The sequence below is a fragment of the Zootoca vivipara genome, chromosome 14, assembly GCF_963506605.1.
Source record: "Zootoca vivipara chromosome 14, rZooViv1.1, whole genome shotgun sequence".
NCBI lineage: Eukaryota > Metazoa > Chordata > Lepidosauria > Squamata > Lacertidae > Zootoca > Zootoca vivipara.
In genome coordinates this window covers 10162835-10184454 of record NC_083289.1, presented here as the reverse complement: position 1 = coordinate 10184454, position 21620 = coordinate 10162835, and the positions used below count along the sequence as shown (strand labels likewise).

Sequence of the window (21620 nt, the reverse complement as noted above, 5' to 3'; positions counted from 1 at the left end):
ACGGCAAAGCTGTCTAATGAGATAGGGTGGAAGAGAAACAATAGCTCCTTGAAAAGCATTATTTCTGGGAAATAGGTGAGTTGGGAATAAATTGCTTAGAAAAATGATGGCAACGGGAAGCTACTTTAATACAGAATGCCAGCTCCCATTCTCAATCTGTCAGTAATTTTGAAAGGGAGATCCAGAGCAGGAAAGTGGTATTAGTGTGAAAAGATAGGTTGGTACTGACAAAAGCTTTATTTTCCCCAAACAACAGAATTCCTGTGTATGTATTGAGTAAACCGTACACCTTGTGTGAAGAGGCTATATTCATCCCAGCATCTTATCCCTTATTGTTTGCACCTGCCTTGTCTTGAGAGGTAATGGAGTGTGCCTCCAGGGTGAAATCAAACCGCAAGCCTGGGGCAATGTGGATGGATGTCCTGGGTTGCCCAGACGACAAGACCCCCTTCTGGGCCCTAGAGCCCAGCCTGTTCTTGCCACAGCGCCCCTGACCCACTCACCGAATGGCCGCCCGGCCAGCGTACACATGCACCCACCAAAGGCCGCATTGACTTGCCAGCTGGACTTCCCCCTGCGTGGGCAGGCAGGCAGGTGGCACATCGCAGCCCCATGAACCCTCTGTGCCCCACACCTGCCTGGCAGCATTAGCGGTGACTGTTGACATGCTCAAGGCAAAACACTACACTGGCTGCCCGTATGCCTCCGAGCCCCATTAAAAGTGCTGTTTTTGACCTTGAAAGCTCTTTACGGCTCAGGGCCCCAATATCTTCTAGAACATTTCTCCCGATATGAACCCCAGGCACAGGCAAACTCGGCCCTCCAGATGTTTTGGGACTACAATTCCCACCATCCCTAGCTAACAGGACCAGTGGTCAATGGGATGAAGGGAATTGTAGTCTGGAGGGCCGAGTTTGCCTATGCCTGCCTTCCTCTGAGGCTCTTCTCCAGGGACCCCCTCTGAGGAGGCTTGGATAGTGGTGACAAGGAAGAGGGTCTTTTCAGTTGTGACTCCCTATTGGTGCTATGTGCTTCCCAGCAAAGTCTGCCTGGTACCTTTGTTGACATCTTTTCAGCATCATTAAAGACTTATATTTTCCCCCAGGCTTTTGATCGACTAAGACAATATTGTTTGTTATTACTATGCCCAAAAGTTTCCTGTGGCTGCTATGGGAGTTGTCTTTTTCCTTCTGCTTTAAATCACTTGGAGTTATTTGGGTAACAAATGGCAAACTAATAAATAGCAGTGATATTGCCCTGGGAGGTCTCACATCGAGGAGAGCTTTGCTACAGTACAGGATGTCCTCACATAACTGCCGCCCAGCCTTGATTATTATGCTTTATGATAATCTCAGTTAACTCCTTTTTCATCTGACAGGATGGCCCTATCGTGACTGCTGCCTTAGGGCATTTCTTTCTGCTATAATGTCCATACCCGCAAGCAAAGTCCCTTCAACTACCTCAGTTACTACAACTGAAAAAGAAGCAGAAGCCCGTCCAGCCGGCGCCAGTTCTTCTGAAACCTCTTGGGAGATACATGCAGATGATTTCACCAAAGAGTTATCCTGTGCTATATGTCTAGAGCTGTTTAAGGAGCCTGTCATTCTGCCCTGTGGCCATAACTTCTGCAAAGATTGTCTAGAGGCAGTATGGGGGAAAAAGGGAGTCTTCTGTCCACAATGCCATGCGAGCGTTCCAGAGCGAAAGTTCATAGCAAACAAAACACTGGAGAAAATGGCGGATAGGATTAAGACCTTTCATGTGGGGTGCCTGCAACAGAAGTGCATAGAACACAGTGAGCCATACACCCTCTATTGGAAGCCGCAAGAAAAGCTAGCCTGCTTCAGTTGCCGAGAATCTCAACAGCCCAAAGAACAAAGCACCCAGTTTCTCCTTATCCCAGATGCTGTGCAGATTTATACGGTAACCATCTTACCAAGGCTGGATCCAAACATGGGAAATGATCCAGCCAAACTCAAGTGGCAGTATTCAATGCTAGTCCTACTCAGAGCAGGCCCACTGGAGTTAATGGACACAGTTACTAACTTAGATTTCTCAATTTCAGTGTGTCCGCTCGGAGTAGGGCTCTGGGCTGATTTGCACTTACCTTATTGCCCCAGGCACTGTCCTGTGCTTTAAAGCTCTGTGTCAAGTGTTTTATTTTTGCCCCAGATTTCCGTGCGAAAACCTGCGCTTTGGCACTCAGTTGGAGCACATGGCAATTTAGGTTTTCTGCAGATTGCCATTTGCTCTGATTCAGCTTTAATGAGCGGGTTCTTGAGGGGAAATCTCAGGAACAAAAGAAGAAGAGGAGGAAGTGCTCGACACTGAGTTTTAAAGTGGATGCGCCCCTACCTGGAAAGAGTGGAGGAAAGGTAAGTCTGGAGAAGCCCTTAGCTAAATACAACCCAAGCTTTTTAAAACTATGCTGGTTTCAGAAGGAAACACCTAAGTATCTACTTATCAGGTCCGTTGAAATCAAAGGTGTGTATATATGTTTTAAAACTAGCTGGTTGTTGCTAAGGACTTAAAACTACCTGCCTGTGACACAGATTTGCATGAATGTATAGTGTTCCTCTGGGAAAATGAAGTTGGGTAGTTGAGGTGCCACCAGCACTTTGCTTTGCAGCATGCTCAGCTGCCCTAAAAACATTGTTAAAAAAGTTTTTGTTTTGTCTTTTAAGGTGGAAGGGTCAGGAAATTGGGGGCCCAGCTTAAAAGGTCCAGTTTTGGGGCCACCTGCTCCCCCCACCCACAAGCTCCTGGCTGGTTGGATAATGTTTAACAATGGATGGAGCTTATCCTGTACAAACATTTTAAAATGCTTCCATTCAGTAAGCAGGCCTCTAGCTCAAACAGACTTTTCTGCTAACTGGATGCAGCTTAGAGCCTTACCAAAAAACAAACAAACAAACCAGCAGTTTTATCACACACAAATGGCACAGATTAGTTGCTTCATGGACCTCTTTTCTCATGGTTGCATTTTGTGCAGAAGGAAAATTCCATGTACCCAGGACAGCCTATTGCCACTCATGATGTTGTATCAACTGCAACTGTGGCTGCTGTGTGGAGAATAGTGCGGAGTATCACAAACACATGTTGGATAGCACCCATGTCACTCCTGATGATGAGCAAAACAGCATCTGTGTCATTTTTAAAGTATTTTTTCTATTTTAAAAATATTTCTAAAAAGAAGTTCTCTTTTTTTATATGTGGATGAATGTATCAAATTTGATTATTCCAGTTGCAAATTTAGTTTGCCATATATCTGCATCAGTTTGCAATGAATATCCATCAGCATTTTAGTGCACATTTCTCCTGATATACACATTTTTTGTCTAGTATATGTATTTTTGCAACCAATTTTCTTTAATACCATGCATTTTTGTATGTTATTTTGACTAAATTTTGTGTATACTTTCCCCATATATGCACATGTTTTTCACCATTTGGGGTTGTAGAACTGTATCACAACACTTGAAGGAGTTGTGGGTTCAAGTCCCCACGTTGGGGAAAAATATTCCTGCACTGGACTAGATGGCCCTTGTGGTCCCTTGCTATGATTCTACCCATCCCTATGGTTCTATGGCTTTCTAGGACTTAAGTTCAATTTTTTCTGTGGGGGTGAATGGATGACATGTGGGTTAAGGTTGCCCTCTAGTGCATGAAGATGGGAAATGCAGGTCTTGCACAATCCTGTGCATATATTTACAGTACTTGGAAGTTGGCTTACTTAGTATTGCGATTTAAGTTGTTTTAGTTGCAGATAGCATTACTATTACATCAAAGAACCTCAGTCATGAAGCAAATATACTTCCCGGTTGGCACAGCTCAAAAATAACAGAGATGGTGCCTACATAACAGCTTGCATTCAGCCAGTGATTTTCTAAATTTCTAGCTGTACTAAGTTACACTTTTCCAGATTAACTCATCTGCCAAGGAATGCCTGCCTCTCTGTCATGGACTCCTTGCATGTTATTGGAAGCATGTGCTTATATGCCTATCCAGTGCTTTTTTTCTGGGGGGACGCAGGGGTCATAGCTGCCAAGTTATCCCTTTTTAAAAGGGATTTTCCCTTATGCTGAATAGGCTTCCTTGCGAGAAAAGGGAAAACTTGGCAGCTATGGCAGGGGTACACATACCCCTAAATATTTTGTGAATCTAAGTTTGGCCTCATTGAAGGGCAGTATTTCAATATGAGTAGGAAAAAGAGAGTACCCCTAAACATTTTTTAAGGAAAAAAACACTGTGCCTATCTATATATTAATATGCTTGTGAAAGAAGTGAAATGCAGTGACCATCACTGAAAAGTTTCATGCAACTCTGGTAATGTGGCTGACAAACTTAAATGGGACTGATCACCTTCCTTGGATATAGAATTACTGAATTATTTTTATAATTATAGAATTATTCTGTGAATTATAAAATTATTCCCACCCCCCTCTAGGAAAAACTGCTCATGATGAGAATGCACCTCAGGTCCATCATGGTGAAACTCGAGATGCTGAAAAATGCTCAGGAGGAGAAGATTTCTAGTCATAAAGTGAGTAGCATTAATGTGTGTTTAAGAACAGCAGCAGCAAAATTACTTTGTCTATACTGTACAGCAGAGTGTTAATGCATACTTGGGTCTCACAGATCCTATTTTTCCTTGTAGCTTTGGTGCATGTTTGTCCACACATGAACTCTTTCAATTGATTTCTGTCTGAATGCTTCCCATCCACACTTGTGGGTGGTGTTTGATGAGGTGTGTTTGCATTATGAGCTTCCGTCTTCTCCTCTCAATTAACACTTCCCAACCCTCCCAGAGTTCTGGAAGCCTGAGGACCATAGCGGGCATGCCTTCGCATATTTGTTTACCTGTGCATGACCTATTTTTTATTTTTGAGGTACAAGCCTTCAGATATACCAGACGCACAAAAGAGGTAAACAATTTCAGATCCTCCATCTCCCTATTTAACAGGGATGTCCTTGATTTAGAGAAGCTGTCCCAGTATCTGATTAGATCATGGAATGTCCCGCTTTTCCTTAGGATGTTCCTGTTTTCACTGGATAAATGTTGGAGGGTATGGAATTATCTGACCCCCAAGCTGTCTGAAGGCACTCCTTTTTGGGAAGGTTTTTTTTTTATAAAAAATGGCTAATGTTTTGTTTTAATATATGTTGAAGGCCACCCAGAGTGGGTGGGGCAACCCAGTAAGATGTATGATGTATAAATAGTAAAATTATCATTATGGAATGGGACGTACCTATTTTCATCAGAGAAATGTTGGAGGCTATGCATTTTTTTTAATGTACATGTGAGCCTAGCCACACCAGAAGTAGGCCATTAAGGAGTGCCTCACCATTGGACATAGTGGTTTGTGGAAATAGATGGGACCAAAAAAAATGTCACCATACATGTGAAAAATGCCCTACTCAGCCATCCACCTGCAAAAGTGAACTTCAGTACATCCACAACTGGGTAACATGAGATTTTATATTTAATTCCACCCCGCCACTTCACTGCTTTATCCATAGTTCAGGAAAGTTCAAATTATAAGGAGGGAAAGAATAGGGTGCTCCTTGGATGAGGATAACATTGTGTGAAACACAGGCACACATGGAATGCACTGAATCCACTGCTGTATGTACACAGTGTTTTCCATACCTACATTAAATCACTTGAATGAAGGAAGCTAACTAACTAAAATGCTGTGCACACACTTCAGTTTAATCTGAACCCAATGTGCTCCCACCACTGGTTTGTGAAACCAAGAACACATGCTGTTAGTCACAATCCACGTCTGTTCTGTAGTTTCTTGAGAAATTCTGTGTTTTGATGCATTTTCCCCCAAAGCAGCTTCAATCTTATTTGAACAATATCAAGACTCCCGCATCTTCTCTCCATCCAATGGTGTGAACAGACACCAGGATACTTAGAAACACATCCAGCCATACTGAGGCACTTAACAATATGTAATCAAACTATCACCATCATTATTATTATAATTATCAATGATGTGCAAATGCAATTTGAAACACAGTGGAGGGGAAATGCCCCAACTATGTTTTAATCTAGTAATGTGTACACAGCCCAAGCTAACTTTTGTCTGAAAGGTCGGTGAGCTCTGTTCAGTTCTGGTACTGAAGACAAATTCTAATATCAGGATGTACTCAGAGATACCTATAAGGCTTTTGCACAAGGTCTGGTTGACAGATCTTGTGGTTTTAGTGATAAATAAAATAAATTTGACGCATCTGAAGTCTGCCAACCCCTCATATAAAAGTAAGCTTGTCTGGAGTTGTAATATGATGTACTTTGAATTTGCTCTTGGCTGCCTATTATTAAACGGGAAAAGAAAATCTAGAGAATCCCCAACAATAATGTTGCTATTTTAATAATTGTGTGCTTCCAGATGGGGTCTTAATACTGCAAACAGGTCACTGAAATATTACAAAGCAGTAATAGACAACAGTTTTCTTAAAAAAGGGATCTCATTTATTTATAAAAATATTTATATCAGCTACTAGACCACCCTTTGCTTTGTCTGATAAATCATTTTTTTCCAGGAGAACAGATTGCAATTTCAGTACCATATTTCTTTGGAATTTCTAAAACTGCACCAGTTTCTTCATGGCAAGGAGAAAATGTATATCAATCAGTTAAAAGAAGAGGGTGAAATTCTCCTCCAAGAAATGGAGGCAAATCTAAACAAACTCCAAGACCAAACACAGAGCGCTAAGGATACCCTGGTCTGCATCCAGGCCCGTCTGTACCAGCAGAATTCTGCTGGCTTCCTGAAAGTAAGGAATTTGGACTTAACCGTACATTGATTGGGATATTGTCCATGGGTTATTTCAGAGATTTCTAGTCCAGTCACTGCATGCTTAGTATAAGGAAACAACCCATAGTAATAAGGAATATGTAAATGAAAAAAGGGAGTTTTCCAGCTCCAGAAAATGATGCCATTACTGCTCTCTGAAAAAAGCCCCCGAGTTGCATTACCCTGTGTTTCCCCTTGCCTGCATCATTTGAGCTCTGAATGTCCTGACCAGGGAGATGCAAAATGTCCAGCCCTTTGTGGCACAGGAAGAAACCCTAGATTTCTATGAGCTAAAGCACAAATTGTATTTGGGCCCTCTTACATGGAGGTGAGACAGGAAGCCAGTCAGCCAAGCTAATAATAAGGTGAGCAGTGGCCGAGAGAGAGAGAGAGAGAGAGAGCATGTGTGTGTGCCAATTCACTGCCTCACGATGCCTGCTGCCAGAAGGCTTTGATACTCGGGCCTTAACACTTATGCTAGCCTGGAGTTGATACAGCAAAGATTTAGGAGAAAATGCACCTGCTATTTACCCTAGTTGGCTGGTAGGATTTAGGATGCGGCAGTTAATCTACTGCTTTCCTTCCTCCCTGTCCCCACATAGAGTTGTTTTGCCCCTTTAGTAATGGAAGCTGAAAATAGAATAAGGGAATCTGGGATACAGCAGCAACAGTATGTTTTTATAGCCTTGCAGAGAGGTTTGGTGAAAGCAGCTTTTTAGATCACCATGAACATCTGTGAGAAAATAAACACTTTCTGGGGGAGGAGACAGGCAGACCGTGAGGGGCATTGTTTGGTTTCTGGCGCAATGAACCACCTGTCCTGCTTGGGTCTGCTAGGTTCCACATATGCTGAAAGTGTGTCCCAAAGACCATTAGTCAATAACTGTTTTTTCCTTCTCTCTCCTTTCCTCTGACAGGGAATAAAAGCTTTCTTGGAAAAGTAAGTGTGAGTCTGTGAGCAAGTGTTATCCAAACAGTAAGGCAGGCTTTCTTTAATCAGTCAGGGGACAAGCCTTATTCAGGTGTGGGTACCAAATGTGAGTGTGATTGGGTGGGTAGCAGGAATGAGTATACTAGCCATGCCCTTGAAAGTTGGCATGTGTGCCTGTGGCAGGATGTTTTCCAGGGGACCAGGCTATGAATTCTTGATACCTTGGTTCTTGGTACAGTATCTTCTATGGATACTAAATAGCTAAATAGGGCTAAATATTGTAAGTTTCACCATATGTAATTATGGGCAATATTTCATATTACAGAAGAGTAGGGCCTGGTTCAGACATAACACTATACTCATACCTTACGCCTATTTAACTTGTGAACATTGAGGCACACACACACATAGCGGGTGGAAAGTGGGTGATGTTTGGGGGGAGGAAACCTTTGGCAATTTCCCCCACCATAGCACCCAATGTCTTTTGTCTATACAGTCATACCTCGGTTTAAGTACGCTTCGGTTTGAGTACTTTCAGTTTAAGTACTCCGCGGACCTGCCTGGAACAGATTAATCCATTTTCCATTACTTTTGATGGGAAAGTTTGCTTCAGGTTAAGTACGCTTCAGGTTAAGTACAGACTTCCAGAACCAATTATACTCATACTTTGGGTTAAGTATGCTTCAGGTTGAGTATTCCACGGACCCGTCTGGAACAGATTAAGCCACTTTCCATTACTTTCAATGGGAAAGTTCACTTCAGGTTAAGTACGCTTCAGGTTAAGTACTCTACGGACTGTCTAGAATGGATTAATCCACTTTCCATTACTTTCAATTGGAAAGTTCACTTCAGGTTAAGTATGCTATGCTTCAGGTTAAGTACAGACTTCTGAAACCAATTGTGTACTTAAACCAAGGTACCACTGTACTCAATTTTTGCATTGTGTGCTATCTCCGGAACATAAGCGTCACATAAGTTGAGAGTTGCCTGTAGCATCATTTAGTATTACAGGAATGAGGTAGCACGAGCCTTGGGCTCAATCAAGTGTGCCCTGCTCTTCTGCTGGCGTATGTCAGAGTGTAGGGATGGAAAAGAAATTTAATTTTTTTTGCATTTTGAGGAGAAACTACCTCAGTATTTCACATTTCATGAAACAGTTTCTGAACTGAAATACAGCTAGCCATCAAAATTTGCACTACTCTGAATTTTTCAATGCAGTTCTGCATCCAAATTAAACATACATTTTAGTTAAAATAACGTGCAAAATAGCATTATATTAGGGGACATTAATTGCAAAAATGTGTGCATTTGTCAAAACTGCATACAAATGTCTGCTTAGTAGGAGAAATGCACCCAAAAATGCTGGCAAATTTAAAAGAACTTTTTTAGGGGGCGGAGGGGGGATGGACAGAATATTAAACTGCTATAGAAATGTGGAGAGGTGACTTTAATATTGGGGAATTGAGAAACATAGTGAACTTATACTTTAATTGGTCACAAATGTATCTTCAGGCAAACTATGGCTTAATGTGAACATGAAGCATATTAATGCATGCTGCTGAAAATTTATCTTCCCGTTCCTCTCTTTCTCCAACTACTGCTGCAGCATTATTGTTATTGTTATTTTTATTCATTTATAGGGTCCTATTGTAGCCATTTCTGGAATGCCTCTTACAGTTTTTAATCACTGTCAGCAATACTGAATATAGTAATGCATTATCTTATACAAACATGTTTTAAGTATATTTTGAGCAGTGCATCCCACATTGTCATTGTACCTTTGAATGCTTTGATGGCCTTTGGCTAAGCAATGAAGATTTGTTTTGTTATGTGAGCCACTATAATGGTTGTTTATAGAACAATTTTTTCAGGCAGTATCACTTCCTGCTAACTGGAATGTGAATTCATGATTTGTGCAGGATGGAACAGAAAACGGAAAATTCATCTCTGGGTGAACTAGTGATCGGAACTCTGAATGCCGGGGACTACAAAGGGCCCATACATTATGCCGTATGGAAGGAAATGAAATCCATCCTCAGCCCAGGTAAAGCTGTGTCCTGTACCACTTACTCATCTTTAAATCAAACTAAAGCTGCAGCTCTGTACACACATGGGAGTAAGCCCCACTGAACTAACTTCTGAGTAGTTCTAAAGATACTGTAGCAAGGCATTAGAAAATTTGGCACTGCATTGTGGTCAAAGGTAGGGAAAGCACCATGAATCTGTATAGGACCGTGCTGTAAAATGGTTTAAAGGAAAAGACAGGCAGTCACTGAGCTTCACATAAGTGTTCTGATTCCTCTTTCTCGCCACAATAAGGGCTTGCAGGATCATTTTTTGTTGTCTCCTGTTAGTCCCCCCCCCCAAACACAGGAATATAATTTAAGAGAGTGCAAACATCTACAGATCAGTTTCTTCAAAACAAATTTAACACGAACAATAATTTCTAACCTAAAAGAAGATACCTCAAAGAGGTGTTTTCAGTGTTACATCCCCAGCATCTGCCTGAACTAGCAAATTCCTTTCTCTAAAAGTGTTGTGGAGTCCAATATACACAGAACATCGATTTTTGCTGAATTAATCTCCGTTTTAAATCTCTGCTTCATCACTGAGCAACATTTCAGTGATTAGAGGTGAATGGACTGCTCTATTCATTCATCAACAAGTTTCTGAAAATCCAATTTACAACATTCCCAAAATCATTTATCAACAACCATTACACAAATATCCAACTATTTCCTTCAGCAATATTGGAGATACAGTATCTAGTTACTCAATGCCTACAGTCTATAAATAGACACTAAAAGGTGCTGTAGCTGAAGCTACTGCCGTTCAGCACTAGTGAGTTAAGTGGCATTTGGACTGCAAACTTTAAAATGAAAAGTGGCAAAATTTAAAATGACATTGTATTACTTTTTTGTTGGGACAGGGAATGCAGGTTTTCATGAATAGCTTGCATATCTTTACATCTAGAGAAAAGTTTTCTTAATGTTTTTCATGTATTTATATCTCATTTTTCTTCCACTATGGAACTTAAAGCAGCCTAAACAGAATTCTTAGTGGTTTCCAAACTCAACGTTTGCCAAACCCAGACTTGCTTAGCTTCAGGAAAGCTGTTGAATTCAGACCAATAAAGAGAATATCATATATTGAGGAATTAATTTTTTTGCATAACACATTCTGACAGTAGGGCCTTCTTTACTGGGGTGTTTTTACACTTTCATGATTGTCCTTAAAAGTCTCCAATGCTACAATAGTCATGTTTTTCTTGATCCCACCAGACATTTCCTTCCTGACCCTGGACCCCAAAACAGCACATCCAAACTTGGTTCTCTCTGAGAGGATGACCTCCGTGAGACATACTGACACAAAGCTAGTTTTGCCGGATATTCCAGAGAGATTTGACTGCAGCGTTTCTGTCCTGGCGTCTGAAGGGTTCACCACTGGGAGACACTACTGGGAAGTGGAGACATGGAAGAAGACCAAATGGACCTTGGGGGTTGTGAGAGAGAGCATTAACCGTAAAGGGAACTACCCACTGTCACCCAAAGAGGGCCACTGGCTTATAAAGCTAAGGAATAGCAGTGAGTTCAAAGCTATAGACATGGAAGCAAAAACTCTGGCCCTGAGCCAAATTCCCACTAGAATTGGGGTGTTCTTGGATTACGAGGGCGGCCAGGTATCCTTTTATAATGCAGACAATATGTCTCACATCTACACTTTCATGGACAACTTCGCAGAGAAACTCTACCCATACCTTTGTCCATGTCTGAACGACGCAGGACAAAACAGTGAGCCCCTGAGACTTGTTGCTTTTCACTTATAGAGGCAGGGTGAGAAGGATCACCATGTGTAAAATAGATCTCTTTCACCCTGAGCTATTAGATGCAGACAACTCTCATGAGCCAGTGCTAAGATCCCATTGCCAATGAAAGGGGACAACGGGTGCCCCTGGACTTCTTTTGGGACTTAACTCTGGCCCTATCATTGGGACCTGCTCTGGTAGCTACCCTGGCCCTTCCTGTGGTCCAGCTTCAATTCTGCTACACAGCCTTGCCATGTCTGAAAAGTTAGCAGGATCCCACGTAGGCCCCTAAAAGTGGCATCGCAGTTGAGGCCTACAGAATTCTTACACTAATCACTCCTAATTGTAAGCTTGTAAGGAGAGATTAATTATATAATATTTTTTTTCCAAAAGGCAAAAAATTAATACTATTATTTAATAAATTTAAATCCACTCAAGTTCACAATGTAGCGCAAGTTTAGCACATGTATAAAATTGTCCACATGTATAATTTATTAGAAAAATATTCAGCTTCGAAATGGCAGGGAGCAGAAGCAAAAGTTAATAAGTAATAACTCTGGGATAAAACTTGTTCCCCAACAAAAATGTTTCGGTGTATCCTTTTGTATTTGTTTGATGAAATCCAATAAAAAGAATGCTCATATCAATTTCTCAGTGTGCTGCTGGGCTCTTGAATAAAGTTCAAATAATAGTCTTAATAAAAGATAAATGTTTATGTCTGTAGACCATTATTATCTGGCTTACACAGGTTTTGCATTCATTACACTACCCTACTGCAGTGTTAGTTGGGGTTGAAGGGTGTTATTTTTTAGGAGAAATTCACACAAAAATGCTGATCTATCCCGAAACATTTTTTGTGATTTCCAGTGAAAATGTGGAAAACTGAATGTAAGATAGGAAAAATGAGAAACTGGGAAAACTGGCAGATTCATCCATCCCTTATTGTGATAGCTGTAAATAACTGTCGATGGGAAATCAAGTTCCTAATTTCACCACGACCCCATGTTGTAAGATGTTTTCAAATAGGCTTTCCTTTTTATTGCCCTTTATGCTACCAAGACGGGCACCAGCAGCCGAAATATATCAGAAATCCTCTTTCACACTATTGCAACCCGCCATAACTGGGCAGTCCCAGCAAGGCCCACCAATGGGGTAGGGGCCTAGCAATGGAGACTTTACGCACAGGCCTTCAAAACCTAGATTTGGCCTTGGTTCACGATTAATTGGTACTGGTAGATCTGAATTCTGACAGGAATGCTGGAAAGTCAGTAGCATTGAAATAGCCTATATTGGTGGGCCGGGAGGGGGGGAGGCTGCCTGGGACACCCTCTGTACACAAAACACTACGAATTCCTGTGAGGAAAAACTTTTTTTTGTGTGTGGGTTCTCTCATTTTTGTGCAATACACTGTGGAAAATGTGTGCACGTATTGGTCAAATGTAGTTGTGGAAAGCGGGTGGAGACATATTCCTCCCTCCTTCGCTCTGCAGGATTTCAGTTTCACTGTATCAAAAAAAGGCGGGAAAGTGGAGGCCTGTCAGGGCCACCCTTTACCTCACAGCAGGATGTTCAGGGGCTGCAGTGCCTGGTTTTCTCAAAGCGTCAGCCATGAGCTCTGTGGCCTTTGGGGTGAGGGGAAATCATGACACTCTGAGGAAGGAAAGCGGGAGATCTTATATCCCTCTCAGCCTGAGGAGAAGGTTGAGGGTTAAAGTCAAACTCTGTATTTTCATTGAGGGAGGAATAAAATTTTGGGGTTTTTTTTTGGGGGGGGGCAAGTAAGCCCTGACTTGCAAAATCTATCCCATGTCACGGAGCACTCACTTCATTTGAAATGACATGCCCATCAACTTTTTGGGGGGAGGGGGCAGCCCCCTCAAATATTTTATTTTGGTTCCTATGGGAAATGGGATTGAGAGGGGTTGGTGGGAGCAGCTAGCTTTGAAGAGATGGAGAACTCCAGCACAGCAAACATCTATCTATCTATTGGTATAGAAAAAATAGGGGTGGTTGGCTTTTGCTGCCCAACTCCCCAAGGGACTAAGTCTACGATCAGTCAGAGATGAATGGATGGAGGCAGGAGGCCAAAAAAGCAAGGCAGATCTTTATTTTTTTCTGTTGCAACGGAATTCCCTACCCTCCCAGCAAGGAGGGAAGAGAGACTATACCAGTGTAAAGAATAGCCTAATATCTGCCCCACAACCCTCAATATAAACTATGAACCTTTTGAGTTATCTCTTCACCTTGGACTCTGTAAAGAAACACCCTGTAAAGAAATTCCTGTAAAGATAACATAAAGGAGAAAGTGTTAAGAATACCATTATGTATCATTTTTGAGCTGCCTTAAGCCTGTTATGCTAATAACTCGCCCCTTGATTCTGATTTGCTTCATTTTTAATTTGCATCTTCAAAAAATTTAAATATAGAATTAGTAAACAACAACAGTTCAATGCAAGGAATACATGTTTGCAAATTTCAACACCCGTATTTCAAAGAGTAAGTATATTTTGAAGAAGAAAGATTATTCCCTTGTGGCATTTTTCTGCAGTTGCTGAAGGAGGAGTGATCACAAACCAGGATGCTGCTGATTATCTGTTCAGCAGTGATGCTTCCCACCCTGACACAAAAAGGTATATTTTGTAGCTGGCTTTATAGCTCAGTCTTGGTCTGAAGTCTGGGCATTGTACACTAGAAGCTTCTACGTCTACTGCCTAATTTCTGGAAGGAGAAGTGTTGGGATGTAAATCAGCTTTAAAATATCCTTCTGTATTGGAAATGCAAGAGGTATCTCACAGATATTTAATAGCTGGGGGACGGAGGATATGTATATATTGTGGATTATATTGCCTACATACCTGAGAATGGAGATGATGTAAGGCTGTGGTTCCCAAACTTAACCCCCCCCCCAAAGCACATGAAAATTGCTGAGGCTCTTAGTGGACCACTTAATGATTTTTCTGCCTGCTGTAGCAATTGTCATGTGCTGCCTGTGCTAGATGCTATATTGTTTTATTGTATTTTATAGTATTAGCATTTGAATTCCATTATCTTCAAATTGGAACACTGTTAAATACAATGTGGGAAATAAACAATACAAATGCAATTAAAACTCAGTTTGAATATTTAATGTGCGGGATGTGCCGTCTCCAACCACAAATCCACACATGGGCTGCAGAACACCTGAATGAAGCTCATGGACCACAGTTTGGGAACTCCTGATCTAAGGCATTTTGCTGCCAAGGCAAAATATCCTAGCAGCACTCCCTTGTGGTGGTAAAAAAATATAGCAACAAACAAACAAATTACCGTAACTCCATTTAAGGATGCCTCCAAATCCTCTACCTTGGCTGATCTTTGGAGGGATACATCTTGCTTGAAAGCTGTAATTAAAACAATTGTTTGGATGTTTCATATTCATTTCTGTAACCCCCTTCCTCTTCCTCTAGAATACACCAGAGCTTAGATTATCTAGAAGACAGAGTCACTGTTTTTCATTCTTCTTATCTTGCGGCATGTGTCAACTCTGAAACAAAAAACTCAACAGCATTAGGACACTTCCTCCTTCTACCTGCCTGCTTGCAGCAAGGTGTGTGGGCACAAGTATTTCCCCCCATTTCAATATTACACTTGTTATTTAAAACAGGAATGGAAACCTTGGGCATGGGGGGTGAAAAGCAGTCCTTCAGTTTTCTCTGTCCAACCCTTGGCACTCTCAACAGGTCAAAACATCCCTCACCAACCCAGCTGAGCACCTGCCTCAAGTGCTTTTGCCTGACTAAAATGTGTCCTTGAAGTACTTCAGCAGTAAATATTGTTAGTGAGTGATGGCCATTACATTGCATCATCTGATAAAGCTGCACCCAAAGCCTGATTCTCTTTCTTTTTGCAATCCCTACAGAAATTAGGAGGAAAAATGGCAACTTTATATGGGAGCAGATTTCCAACCCTCTGAAGTTGCAGGTAAGAATAATATCAAATGTACATTACATGAGTCTAATTTTAATTTAATTATCTGTTTTGGTCTGTAATTTTTTTATTTTAGATTTTAACATACAGCAGGCTTCCACAACTTGGCCCTCCAGATGTTTTGAGACAACACTGCCCATCATCCCTGACCATTGGTCCTGCTAGCTAGGGGTCATGGGAGTTGTAGGCCAAAAACATCTGGAGGGCCAAGGTTGAGGAAGCATGACATACAGCATTTGTATGTACAGTATGGAATAGTACTCCAAAATGAAATAACTGAAATTTGCTGAAAGCATGAACTTGGTATGTAGTTTTCTTCCTTCCTTTAGAGCTGCCTGTCTTTCCCTCTGTGCTTCTCTGCCTGTCTCTATCTGCCCCTCCCTTTGCCTGCCTCCAGTGAGGCTGATGACCAGGGGTGCCAACTTGAATAAAATATTGTGGGGGCCTGGGTAAGCCCCACCCTGAATAATCAATCACATGATGAAGTGCGCACACACCATTTGAATGGGAATCCCCATCAACCTTGTGTGGGCCCAGCCCCCTCAAATATTTTAGGAGTTGGCTCCTATGCTGATGACCTATGCAGGTGGGACAAAAGGCAGGGAGGCCAGAGGTGTAGCCAGAACCAATGCCAGATGGACAATCACTGCTAGTTTTGTCCCCATCCTCCTCCCTGCTGACTTCTGTAAGGGCAGCCTTGATATTAAGTCGGAAGGCAGGCAGATGGGGCCTGGCTGAGGTTGGTGGGGCAGCGCTCCATTCTCTCTAAATGATCAACCTCTGCAGCTTATCTCTCTGCATGCTTACCTCTCCCTCTGCTTTACTCTCTCTGCCATACTCTCTCTCCTTCTGCCCATTTCTCTGTTCCCACCCATCCACCTCCATGCTAATTGCCTAATAAAGGTAAAGGTAAAGGGACCCCTGACCATTAGGTCCAGTCGTGACCGACTCTGGGGTTGCGCGCTTATCTCGCATTATTGGCCAAGGGAGCCGGCGTACAGCTTCCAGATCATGTGGCCAGCATGACAAAGCCGCTTCTGGCAAACCAGAGCAGCACACGGAAACGCCGTTTACCTTCCCGCTATAGCGGTTCCTATTCATCTACTTGCATTTTGACATGCTTTCGAACTGCTAGGTTGGCAGGAGCTGGGACCAAACAACGGGAGCTCACCCCGTCACAGGGATTCGAACCGCCGACCTTCTGATCAGCAAGCCCTAGGCTCAGTGGTTTAACCACAGCGCCACCTGGGTCCCTTAATTGCCTAATAAGGATGTGCTAATTCCTCCATAGGAGGAAAAAACTCAGTACCAATGACTCTCCCACACAGGAGTGAAAGACTGAGCTGGACTCCAGTGTTATGTAGCTCAGCACTGAATAATCCATGGATTGGTAGCAATAATTAATAATACCATGAATATTTTTGGAGCCAATTCCCATCTCTTTTATAAAACTGCATTGCTACATTGAGTCCTGTGCCCAGTTTCAACTATGGCCATTTTTTATATCCACAGCCAGGTCAACCTGTTGAAGTAAACTGCCACAGGGTGGAAGAAGAGATAAAGGCCAAGAGAGGGTTGGAGAAAAGGTATATTTTGTATCAGATGATATTGTTGGATGTCTGTAGTTTTTTCCAGTAGCTAAAATACACTGGTGGTGGCATGAGTTCAGTGATAGTGCAGATTAGCTAAAGTCAGTTCTCACAGCTAGTTCTCAATTCTTATTTTTTTATTGTAAATGTCCGATATCATTACCACTCCACCAACAGTAATTTTATCAACAATGCCCAGATTTTGAGTTGTATCCAGAGTTAATCAACACTGGAATTAATCAACATGAAAATGCCAGCTTGTATGCTCCCCCACTTCATCTTGATTTTCCCATTCTGGGGGAAATCCTGTAAGTTAAAAAATGGCAACACATTTCTGGCAACACATTTACAATATATAACTGGTTGTGTACACCAGTGATATATATTGGCATGTGACTGCCCAAAAGACTCATAGGAACTGCAGTTTACATAAGAGCTATAATTCAAAGCCCTCTTAACAAACCACAGTTCCCAGGATTCGTTGGGGGAGTTACCGTATGTGCTTTCAGTGTATGTTCCATATGAAGTCACAACCTGTTCACAGTAGTAAGCTCCCATATGGAAGCACCCATGACTTCCAACCATAGTAATTCCAGGGAATTGACAGAATCTTTATGAAGAGAGGATGCCTTTTAACAGTTTGAACCTGTTTGCTTCATTAATATAAATGTTTGGTGAACAATAGCTGGAGGCTGGGTCTAGATAATACAAAGCAGCACAAGTTAAAAATTATGCTCTTGTAAATCTCTTTCTTCAGGGCAGTGCACAGATTCTTGTCCCTTGAGTAGTAAGCTGATGGAAAACTAAAATAATAACCTGGAATTAAAATACTTCTCTGGTGTTATATTGGTTGTTGTAAAAAAAACCAAAATGCTTTTGAAAGTGTAAATACCTGTAATAGCAAAATTTCTGTCTGACATTACAGTGAAGACAATCAAATCCCAGGGACAGTAGAAACAGTGAAGATGGCATATATTCCACTACAAGATTATCCAGCAAGCAATATGGTGATGGGTAAGAATAAAGCATAGTTTAGGATTTATCACTACAGTATTGGGATTTATCACTATTATGCACATGACCTCAGTTTTAAGTACAGCATAAAGCCAATACAATAAAACACAAAACAAAGATTAAAAGCAGCAAATTTTAACCTGATCTTCATCAATGAATGGCAAACTATAACTTGCTCAGTTAGATAAGTTTAACATCTATTTAAACCCCTGGTTAAAAAACTGCGGTCTTCCTAGAGACACAGGCTCTGTACACAGTACACACCACACATTTAAAGCAAATTGAAAGGACATTCTTTTCCCCAAAGAATTCTGAGAACTGTGCTTAATGGCTCACAGAGCTACAATTACTAGCACCCTCCACAAACTACACTACAGGCATGCATCCTTAAGTGCATTTGAATAGAACTGGTGGGAGATATGTGACAGCCTGGCTTAGAGAAATGGCAGGAGACCAGAGTCCTTTGTGACAGCTACTTCTTTAGGAACTCAGGTCTCAATTTAGTTAGGTAAAGTTCAGCATCTTGAATTGGGCCCAGGAGCAAAGGCAAAGAATTAATCTTTTTAGAATTGGTATAATGTGGGTGAATTTTCTACTACCGTAACTGAAGCTTCCAAACCTCCTGCAAGGGCAGTCCCACATAAATCACATTGCAATAATCCAACCATCACTCTAGCCAGATTATTGCTGTCCAGAAGTGGTCATAGCTGGCAAGCCAGACATTTCTGGTAAAAGGCACTCCATGCCACAGAGGGAACCTCCATCTCTAGTGACAACACTGGATCTCAGTGCACCTTTAAACTGTGAAGTGTGGGTTTAGTTAGTCTGATTTAATTCATTTCATTTCATCTATTTTGCCCACTGTTTCTCACAGGGCTGAAGTGAATTTGTTATTTGTAGTGATGGACACGAGTCAGGGAGTTGTTGCAAGTGAGCTGTGCGAAAGCAAGCTGATTGGCAAGCTCAGCAGAGCCCTTTTTATTAGCACAAATGCACACGTGTAGGAACAGTCTGACCTTTAGTGCTTTTACATCATGAGCTGACACATGATATTCCTCTGATACTTTGCGAGGCCTGCTCCACCACGTCATGTTCCTACTAAGTGGGAAGTGAGCCATGCCTCTCCAAAGGGAGGCAAAAAGGTCACAGACAGACTACTGAGAAAGCCAAAGGTGAGATTGAGAGCATGACGTTCAGACAGTGCGGCTTGCCTGGGGGGGGGGGGAGTGTGCCTCACCCCCAAAGGTCAGGCTGTGGCCTGCGGGGTGGAGGTCCGCCTCATGCCCAGTGGTCATTGCTTCAGTTATTGATTTCAGATATTAAAATTGAATTGGATTTACAATCCAAAAGCAATTCTTTTCATCCAGTTTTAATAGTTTTTTAAAAAGCTGCAGTCAAAATAATATTACATTTATTCATGCAAATACACACAATTTAGATTAATGATCTCTCTCTCTTCATATTCCTGTCTTTGGGTTATGACATCAGATCATAGAACTGTAGAGTTGGAACGCACCCAGCAAGATCATCTAGTCCAACCTCCTGCAATCCAGGAATATGCAGCTGTCCCATATGGGGATCAGGACAAAATGAAATATGACACTGGAGAGTTATCCCTGAATTTTCTGTCTCTCTTAGAAAATTTCATTATTTTAAGAGCAGGTGTGTGTAGGATTGGATTGTTGGGCTAGTGGAGGGCTTTTAAAAACTCTTTCCCTGTTCCTCTGTGCTGTTTAAATCACCTTCTCTCAAGTTGCTAATTGTGTCCCATTAGTGGAAACACAAGGGTTCCCCTTAAAGTCATGTATGCACAGCCAACAACAACAACAAAAAAGCTTTGTAATTGAGCTACTTAAGGCCTTCCAATATTTCTTTCTGTATTTTGCAACATTTCTTTCTGTGTTTTTTAAAACAATATTGAGATTGTGAAATGTGTACCTTTAACCTTTACTTCACAGGTTATCCTTCTGCTAAAGAGATGAACAAATTCATTGGAGAAATACAGGATTTCATTCCTGGCTGCTCTGATTACTTGGCATACTGGATTCCAAATGAAACATGTATTTTCTCTGATCTAAAATCAAAATTAAAACGGAAGTTATAAGTAACATTTAACAAACACACCCTGCCTCTGAATATTCTTCCTTGTGATCCTCATTCTTAATTTTGCCAGATGTGCTTTACTCTGAATTTTCTCCTGAAAGGATTGCCAAGTTTACATTAGAAAGTTTTGTCCTGCACGATTCCTTAGAATTTGAACAGTTAAATTCTGTAAATAATTTATAGTTTCAGAACTACCAAAAATTTTGTTTGATTTCTGTTCTATTACTAGAACTTACTTAAGCCAAATAGCAATGGTTTCAGTATTAGTACTTCTGCACAGATGTGTGTGTCTACTTTTCAATGAAACTGCTTTGGTTGCTTGCAAAGGTCATTTATAATACCAGGAGAAGCATTCTGAATTGCAGGGCGATAAGTTTTAGCAGCCCAATCTTAGGCCTAGGTTTCAGGCTTCCCACTTGCATCTGGTTGGCCACTATGAGAACAGGCTGGTTGACTAGATGGGCCAGTGGTCTGATCCAGCAGGCCCTTACGTTCTTGTTCCTGGTACAGCTTGTGAGGTAGAAATTGACAACAAATCCAAATGCAGTTGACAACATATCCAAATGTGATAGTAGAACACATACTTTCCACAGAGAGTGTGAAAAGTTTGCACCTTGGCACCTTTCACTAGAGCTGGGGAAAGGTCTGTCTCAGATCCTGTAGACCCACTGCCACATGTGGTGCTTACAGATCGAGGTTTACTGTGGAGTCAGTGCTGCTGATGGATGTAAGTTTGTCACACTGTCTACATGGTTGTCATTAGCCTGTTTGCTAAATCTACTCCAGGTAAAAAAAACAAAAGCAGACTAAATTTCTGTAGTCATAAAAAACAAAAGCAGGATGAAGAATGGATATTCAGCTTTAGTTTAGCCTTTCTGAAGATTGCCTGAATGGAGTACAGTACATGGACTTCCAGTGGTCTGGAGACCACAGTTTGACAACTCTTTGCTTTATGTACTGTATGCCTGAGTTTGAACTGTATTTCCACTCTGAGCTGCAAAGTTTTGGTTAAGTTGAACACATGCATGTTTTTCTTCAGATTCATAGGAGTGGGAAGCCCAGTTCTAAAACTTCCTTTGTCAAAGGCTACCCACTGGGAATTTTAGACTCTGAGCTTAATGGTCTTGGTAGTAAGTAGTGCTCTTTAGATGGCAACATATGCCCATAGGCAGTTGGGCCAGGTTCAAGGCCCTTGTGTCACTGTAAAAAGCCTGGGACACCTTATGTCCACCTGAACCCTTAAGGACCCCCTGAACCCTTAAATCTCAATCTGGTAACAGAGATAAGCACTGTTAGTTGTCCCTTGTGTTGTAGAGGCCTGACCAGCCTCAAGCAGAAGTTGGGCATTTAGTCTTGCTGGTTCTACAGTATTCTAAAAATACTGTAATGCCCTTATATTGCTCTAC

General features: G+C 41.6%; 2 protein-coding genes across 2 annotated transcripts in view; both read left to right on the top strand.

The window, feature by feature from the left end:
- The first annotated feature begins 1301 nt into the window (after positions 1-1301).
- TRIM69 (tripartite motif containing 69) lies at positions 1302-11638 on the top strand. The gene is made up of 6 exons (XM_035131659.2): positions 1302-1923; positions 4448-4543; positions 6553-6786; positions 7724-7746; positions 9657-9781; positions 11019-11638. The coding sequence occupies exons 1-6, from the start codon at positions 1426-1428 to the stop codon at positions 11561-11563; spliced, it is 1521 nt and encodes a 506-aa protein (XP_034987550.1). The 5' UTR covers positions 1302-1425; the 3' UTR covers positions 11564-11638.
- A 1469-nt stretch (positions 11639-13107) lies between these two features.
- The window catches only part of TERB2 (telomere repeat binding bouquet formation protein 2), a 9059-nt gene continuing 546 nt past the window's right edge, over positions 13108-21620 (top strand). The window contains exons 1-7 of the mRNA XM_035130481.1: positions 13108-13171; positions 14091-14172; positions 14989-15128; positions 15441-15502; positions 17021-17094; positions 18023-18111; positions 20070-20208. Of these exons, the coding sequence (XP_034986372.1) occupies positions 13108-13171; positions 14091-14172; positions 14989-15128; positions 15441-15502; positions 17021-17094; positions 18023-18111; positions 20070-20208 (650 nt within the window). The remainder of the gene's footprint in view (positions 13172-14090; positions 14173-14988; positions 15129-15440; positions 15503-17020; positions 17095-18022; positions 18112-20069; positions 20209-21620) is intronic.

What these genes read in the sequence shown, in the direction of transcription:
- TRIM69 (XM_035131659.2), top strand. Translation starts at nt 1,426, where the DNA reads ATGTCCATACCCGCAAGCAAAGTCCCTTCAACTACCTCAGTTACTACA. An exon ending in ATTCTGCTGGCTTCCTGAAA is followed by an intron (nt 6,787 to 7,723) that starts GTAAGGAATTTG and finishes TTCCTCTGACAG; the next exon opens with GGAATAAAAGCTTTCTTGGA. An exon ending in GAAATCCATCCTCAGCCCAG is followed by an intron (nt 9,782 to 11,018) that starts GTAAAGCTGTGT and finishes TGATCCCACCAG; the next exon opens with ACATTTCCTTCCTGACCCTG.